At 42.8% G+C, this 8,201-nt stretch overlaps 1 protein-coding gene across 1 annotated transcript in view; it reads right to left on the bottom strand.

Moving 5' to 3' along the window:
• SH3BP5 (SH3 domain binding protein 5) overlaps positions 1-8,201 on the bottom strand; it is a 41,844-nt gene that overhangs the window by 32,949 nt on the left and 694 nt on the right. The window contains exon 2 of the mRNA XM_044455660.1: positions 4,887-4,949. Within this exon, the coding sequence (XP_044311595.1) occupies positions 4,887-4,949 (63 nt within the window). The remainder of the gene's footprint in view (positions 1-4,886; positions 4,950-8,201) is intronic.

The raw sequence follows: 8,201 nt of genomic DNA, 5'->3' as shown, positions 1-8,201 counted from the left end.
AAGTCCCATTGATTCTGATAGGCCTACTCTTTATTTTGATTAAATCCAAATCAGTCCCACAGTGTGTTGAAGCGCATGAAACAGGTTGGAGATAGTGGGCTTGTCTGCATGTCAGGGCAGCCTGTAGTGGCTCTCCTTGTTATCTTGTGAGAACCAGGTGGCAGCTGGTAGCAGCCTCCCTGTAGCGCTTGGCCTTTTCATAAAGGAAATGTTTGCCTTCAGCTCTGCAGTCCCAGGGCACCATGAACAGTCACAGAACTTCACATGCAGGATAAATACAAACAAACAAAAAGCAAGTTTGAAGAGGCTAATGAAACTTAGAGGTCAAATACACAACACACCCTCTTCTGTTCCCACAGATTCTGTATGCATGAGCAGGACCCATTTACCCACCCCATTTTACTAAGTTCTCAGGGATCACCATTTGCAAGCAATGCCCATGAACCTCATGCTCCAAGTAGAGCAAAGGGATACATAAATATGGGTCACAGCTCATGGTCAATGCGTCATTAAAACGTTTGCTACAAATGTTGGCAAGAACACTGTATTCCAATATTCTGAATACAGAATTTTGTATGCTTACACATGCTGCCCACCGTTCCTGAAGGATTTCCTAGGACCACTCAAATTCTTGAGGCCATTTTTAGCTGTACAGCTTCTAGTTTTCACACTCCATTCTACTACCAGCTCCACATTTGAGGCTCCAGCCCCACAATTCTTCCTTGCTATGCCCTCACCTAAACAAGTCTGGATAGGTATCATCTTGATGTCAGAGTGAGCAAATCTCCAACCTTCAACAGGGGGGGTGCCAGGTGGCATCACAGACATCTATTGGACAGTGTCCAGGACACTGCTGCCAAGGGTATGTCAGAATTCCTTCCTGTGCATTCACCCACCACATGGAAGGCCACTTCTATTCATAAAGATTTCTCCAACTTTCCATTCCTCTCTCTCACAGCTTCTCCTCTTCTTCTCTATCTCCTCTTGTTCTCTTCTACTCAAGTTCATTATCGCTTGCAATTAAAGGGGGAAAAACTAGCAATCCTTCACTGTAGGGTTATCCCTTCCCCCTTCTATTATACAGAGAAAGGAGAGACTGTGGAAAGGTCTTCAAGCAATTAAAAAACACACACACACACACACACCAGAGCTGTGGGTGCTGGAGGCAAACTGAAAAATGCCCTTTCTTCAAGAAACCCTCATAAGGACTATCAAGATCTTCACTTGCAGACTTAATATTTCAAGAGAGTAAGAGGAAAGAAAGGCTGTTTTATCAGTATTGTAGAGGAAGGAGGGGTAAGAACCTCCTCCCCACCTCACTGTTTTGAGTGCATTCAGGCCCCAACCCTGCAGAAACTAATTAAACATTAGAGTAACATGCCAATCAAATCATTATGTGCAGCTCATGTCACACCCCATTTGCAATGGCCCCCTGAACATATCTGACCAGGCTTTCCCACATCTGAACCAGATCTACCCTAAGCCACAGCCAACATTATTTGTCGGGATGCCCTATGTCCTCTTTTACAAAGGACAGTCCTCAAGTTGCAGGGCTGCTGAAGGACTGTCCTCTATTCTGACTCTGTCTTATATTTGAAGGACTATCCAGTCCAACTCCAATTTAAAGGCAAATGACCCTACAAAGGCAGAGCCCAGGGATCTTTACACTGCCCATCCCAGCAGAGTGAGCAAGGTACACAGATTTCCTAGCCACGATCTTCCTCACTATAGTGAGATGTACTCTATTTCTGTTTCAATCATAACAATTACTTCAAAATCTGCAACTCTCTATATAGACAGACAGCATATGCAAATTTTGTGCAAACTGGTGTCCTCTTTTTTTGGCAATCCCTAAACTGATCCCTTATTATTGCCAGGATTGATAGCATGGTAACAAAAATATTGCAAAAATATATCTCCCCCTCCCACTCTTGTATATACACACAGAAACTTTACTGACTTAGTAAAGTAGCACTCACTAGTCCTCTTAAACAATATTTAACAAGCATACCCTTCACAATTGTGTCGATCTTGAACAAGAACATTAGATGAGGCATGCATTAAAATCCCTCTGAGAACTCCATAATCCTTTGCTGTAGCATCTGCACTCAGCCCTGCAATTTGTGCCAACAGAGTTATGGATTTTAACCAAGCCTAATCAAAGGCTTATTAAGAAGCAATAGATTAATTTATATGCAAGCCAGTACTTTTCACAATGCATTTTCTCTCTGCCTCACTGAGACCACCATGGCAATCCACAAATCACTTCCAAGTCATGGGTAGAGCAACAATCGCTCCAGGGTGTAATATATACAAACGTGCAAGCATGTATGTACACAGGGCGGAAAGGATAGGAAATATTTTAGTTCTTGCAGAACTGAGAATGCCGAAGAAATTGATTTAGAAGCTTTGAGGCTAACTTGACATATATCATATCCATCATTTGTTCACTGTTCGCTTGTTATGGAACTGAATGAAAACCTTGACAGGTTCATCTGCCCAGGTAACACTGCTACAACTGCCAGTCATGTGCCTGCCACTGTGCACTAAATTCAGATTTTGATACAGGATCTCAAGCCACCCTAACTGTGCGACCACAGGCCAAAAGCCAAATTCATGGTGGTAGATGCTCACAGTCACTCAGCATACATAGGAAACTGATGAAAGGTGGTTCAGGAAAGTCCCTTCTCCTAGCATGGACATTAATGGTTGTGAGAATAATCCATGCCTACACAAGCCTAACACATTCTGTCAGTCTTGGCCTATGGCTTATTGGGCATGTGATTTCTTGTTTAGATTTCTATCCCATCTTTTCTCCTAGGAGCTCATTACCACATGCATAATTCTCTTGCTGCTCCATGCATTTTATCCTTAAAACAATTCTGAGCAGCTAGGCCAAGAGAAAACAACTGGCCCAAGATCACATAGTCAGCTTCATGGGGATTTCAACCTAGGCCTGCCTGTTCCATCACTTTAAACACAATCTCGCACAGGCTGCTAGACCACCTCACTTTGCTGTGAAGCAACAAAATCAGGTTTATCATGAATTCACCTTGGGTGGTCATACGATTCTGTTTGGGTTGTCATGATAATGGACTGCAACTCCCATCAGCCTCAGCCATTATGGCCAATGGTCCAGGGTGATCGGAGCTGCAGGCTAACTACATCTGAAAGGTGGCTACATAAGCAAGATCCATATAATTCTTCTCTCAGACCAGCACCCCTAAACTATAGATCAATTGTCCTTGGTTTGTGAAGCTTAGTTGCAAGAGGACATATTAGAAACCTCTTATTTAAAATGGCTACAGCTTCCCAGAATAGGCCCCTCTCCTTTGCCAAGTCTCTGAATTTTGATCTGACAACTTTGGTTACTGTCAGCTGCTGGTGGAGAATGAAACTTTAAATGTCAAGCAACAAGGAAATGAGCATCAAAGCAAATACCACATAACCTTCTTCTTTCAAAACTGGCTGGGAACAAGCAGAAACACAGAGAAGCTAGTGGCACAGAACCAGATACAAGAAGGCATGAAGAGGACCCAGGGTTTCTCTCTCAGACACACACGTCTTATCATTTTGCTTTGTTGAAACATTCTACAAAAAAATGTTCAAGGCCATTTATATGTGTTGACAAAATACAACTTCTCTGTTTTCCCCTGACAAAGCAACATTTTATTGTGTGCCTTTGTATGTTGACAGCAGGGTATCTAGTCAAGACAATATTTCTAACAGTATCAGAAGATAGAAAGAGAGAAAATAGCTATGTGATTCCTTTAAGATTCATTTCATACACTTAATGCCACTACTATGTAATTTGGCATTTAAAACCAAAGTCTGCTGCATGCTATTAGATTTGCCACTCCAACCTGGTGCCCTCCAGATATATTAGACTACAACACCCACAGTCCTCGACCAGGATTCATGTGAACCTTAATATGTAAGAGATGCAGATTTTTATTTTATGTTATTTTTTGGCAGATCCCTTTTCATCTAAAGGCTGAATTCTACTTCAGAGTTCTCTGGAATGAGACTTTAAGAGGTCTCATTCCAGTGCTGGATGCAGCTGAATGCAACAGAGGTACAACCAATTATATTTTTGTGTAATGCTCTTACTGCCAGTGACTAAGCCTTTGGAGAGATATTTCTATCTTTTGAAAAGGTGAACAGCTGTACAAAAGCTAGGAAATGACCAACAGTTGGTGACTAGGAAAAACAGGGCAGGGCCAGGTGAAAGGGATGTGGTTTTCCACAGAAACTTGAAGGGCCAGATTGGCACTCAGAGCCTGAGGTTCTCCACCAGTCTTAAAAGATTCTTAAGGCACAATCCTATATATGTTTAAACAGAAATGAAGCCCTACAATTCCCACCATCTCTTCTGCCAGCCCTGCTGGTTGGGACATTGTAGGATATTTTCCTGTCTAAATATGCACAGGGTTGCAAATTTAGTCTCTGTTGCAAGGCAAAAGTTCTACAGCAAGGTGAAAGTCCTTCCAAATTCCAAAGCAGTCTTTGCATACCTATGTGTAAGATTAATTACCATTTTGACTGCAACTTATTATCCTTCAGAGTAGGATATATCAGAGGATTAGTAAAATTCAGAGCACCCCACAGTCATGTCATTCAGTTACAGAATCTGAGCAGGACTGGTTTGACCTACTTTTGCTTCATCCACTGGCTTAATCCAGCCAGGCTTTAATATGTATACGTGTGTGTATAGATAGATAGATAGATAGATAGATAGATAGATAGATAGAACCAATTCTTTTGAGTGTTTTAGCAGTCAAGAATCCAAAGAAACACCATTTTCTATCCATTAAAAACACACATAAACAAACAGCAAGATCTCTCAGAAATGTGTGCTTAGATAAAACAGCAAAAAGAAACTGTACCTCAAGCTCGGTTTCTCTCCGATTAATAGCATCTGTGGATTGATTCAACTTTTCTAGCTCCCCCTGGAAGAAAGTCAAAAAGAACAAGAATATGTTGAAAAATAAGACATGCTGACACAACTGGGAAGGAGCTGGGTTATTAAGTGTCATCTGGCATTTCGCACAGGGGCCCCAGCTGGAATGTTAAATGGAAACAGAAGGATGGCAGGCGTTTAACAGCAAAGTTGAACTTTGCTGTGTAAAGACCTTTGTGGTAAGGAAACGGGGGGGGGGGGGCGGATGACAATGGGGACGACAACGACTTTTTGAAGGTTACATTTGAACAATGCAGTTCTAAGCTGTTCTAGTTGCTTATTGGTCATGTGCCTACATTCAGAGTGTAGCCTTTGTCATAATTATCCAGCAAATTTGATAACAGGCACACTGTTAGGATAAAAGGACAAGTAGGCTTTTGTTCAGTTTCAAGAAAAGCAGAGCTTGAGAATGTTCCTACCTGACCAACAGACACCATTACCCCAATGTAGATGATTCCAATCAAAACAGTTCTGATTCTGTGCAATGATATTTATTTATTTACATGTTTATGTTGCCCTTCCTCCAAGAACTTTAGGGGTGTGTAGACGGTTCTCTCCTTTGCCCCATTTTAATCCTTTAATACAAACCACTGAGACAACTTAGGCTGAGAGGGTCAACCAGACAGCTTCATGATTGAGTGGGTATTTAAACCCATCTCTTCCCACTTTTCCAATATTCTAAGCACTGTCCTGAGACTTTTATGTATAGGATGGGGTATAAAAGTTTTTTAAATAAAAAATAAATATTTAGTATATACCGTTTTTTTTTTTACAGCCTCTGTGGCAAGGAGATGGAGAAAGATAAACTAGAGAATGCTTTTAACAGCATTCACACTCTTCACATACATTGTACAAGTAAATATCACAACCAGGCTATAAAGTAAATTGTCCCCATATTGCAGATGGCTTATCTGAAGACAGCCAAGCAGATATTTCAACTGATGACCTTCTGGCTCATAGGCCTGTTTAGGCCTCTTAAAGTACTTTTGAGAGGTTGTCATAGTACATGTAAATACATTTTTACATGTACTTGTTGTCAGAGTACATTTCTACAAAGTCATGCTGAAAGAAAGATTTATAAATTGCAGTGCAAGCTTCATTTTATGTGTCAATTGTGATCAAATGGGTTATATCCAAAGCCTATTTTTTGCCTTCAACCCACCACTTCTCTCCCCACTTGTCCCGTTAATTTGAAATCTGTAGTTAGGAATGGCTTCACTTCAACCTCTTCAACTCCTCCCCATGTGGAAATATTATTTTAATCCTTTCTAATAGGCATACTGCTGGAATCACCCAATTCCTCCTCCTTTCCCTTGACTGTGGACATCTTCAGAATTGCCATTTCTGCAGAACAGCCTCCTTGCTACCTACCAACCTCTGAAACACCCTTCTTAATTATACTGGTTCGTTCCCCTCACATTCACTGTGACATGTTTGCACACCACAGCACTGAAAAAAGTAATAACTACAAAAAGAAAAAAAAAGACCATGACCTTCAAGAAGGCTTCTATTTTATTTATGTATAATTTTACATGTAGGTCATTTTTCCACCTCAAGGCCTTAAAACAACTCAGAGACTAAAAGTAAAGAAAGCACAACAAAACACCACAATGAAACCACAGTAGCAACAAACACTGTCAACAAAATCTAACATATCACTAAAACCAACAGAACAGAGCTCCCACCAAAAAATAAAAATAAAAAACCCCAAAGCCTATCAAAAATAGAACTGCCTTTACAGCTTGAAAAAAAAGGTATGTAACAAACCTCTAGGAAAAGGAAATTCCAGTGTTTGGATGCCAGTATTGAAAGGGATCTTTCTCCTCAGCCACTATCAGTCATACCTCTGATGGCAACAGGACCCAAAGAAAATGCCCAGGTGATGCCTTCAACAAAGGCAGAAAAGACTTTTTTGTAGCTGAAAAGACTTTTTTCCTGCCAGTCTTGCCAAGTTTTGCCACTGACCAGAGCAAGGCCCTGCCATGAGGCAGAGTGAGGTGACTGCCTCGGGCACCAGTTGTGGGGGATGCTGTTCCTCCTGAGCCCCCAGTCATTTCTCCTCGCTGGAGTATGGAGTTGTGCATGCTTCACAGCCTGTCCCAAGCCCCCTAAGCAGCCTTGTGCCTCAAAACTGGAGTAGGATACTATCACCTGACCAGTGTGAAGTACGATTCAACTGCCACTCCAGTTGGCTTTTGCAGCTGGAGTGGGGATGGAACCCCATCTACCCCTTTGCCTGAGGCAATAGTCTATCTTGGGCTGGTCCTGCTGGACACTGGATGGGACAGGCAACAAAGGCTAAAATGGGAGATAGCACGCCATGTTGGACTGACACCAATCACTCCATCAAGGATGGAGAATACATGGCCTTCCAGATGTTGAACTGCAGTTCCCATCATCCCCAGCTGGCATAGCCAGTGACATGGGGTGATGGAAACTGCAGTTCAACATCATCTAGAAGACCACATTTCCCCCATCCCTGCAATACCAGATGGGATTATATCCATATGTAATCACAGGACAGCATGGGTCAACATCGATGGTGGGGATGGAAAGAGAATGTGGACAATCCTGTTTTCTGCTGTGCTGCCTCAATGGAGTGGCATTTAAAAGCAAGAAACACCTAACTTATGAACCGTGGCAATGCCACAGTTAACTAAAAGGGAACATGAGTGAACTAGATGACCTCCAAGGTTCCTACCATCCCATAATGCTAGAATGCTCAATGAGAATTCAAGTGCTTGAGGTGCTTTTGACCTGAACCACACAACTGCAAGCCATGTGTCCTCAAGTGCGTTTACTTCATCCCCCCCCGCCCCCCATAAGAAGTCTCGGCCTGGCACAAACAAGCCGCCTTCTAAGGTTCTTGCTGCCCCTCCGCCAGCCCTTGGCTAGCAACGACCCCTTGGCTAGCATTTAGCACACGATCCATCCTAAGAAAACCTGAAGAACGTAGCACGGGGGGGGGGGGGGTGATTCGCTGACAACGACTAAAGGCAGAGACCGCAGCGAGGGAAAACGGGGAGAATAAGGGATGGGGGCTCCCTTTTGCACCCGACGCTGCGATTTTTCACAGGGGAGGAAAAGGATCTACGTTTTTGTAAAGTGCCCTTCGAAGGAGAGATCGGCGAGCCGCACTCCTCGTTTGCAGCAGCAAGCTAGCTAATTGCAGGAAGACTTCGGCAGCGATCTCACGAAGCCCCCCACCCGCTCACACACAAAGATGCACCACGGAGGGAAA

This window comes from Varanus komodoensis, unplaced genomic scaffold (assembly GCF_004798865.1).
Source record: "Varanus komodoensis strain SLA01 unplaced genomic scaffold, ASM479886v1 scaffold10, whole genome shotgun sequence".
NCBI lineage: Eukaryota > Metazoa > Chordata > Lepidosauria > Squamata > Varanidae > Varanus > Varanus komodoensis.
This window is presented reverse-complemented; position numbering and strand designations above follow the sequence as displayed.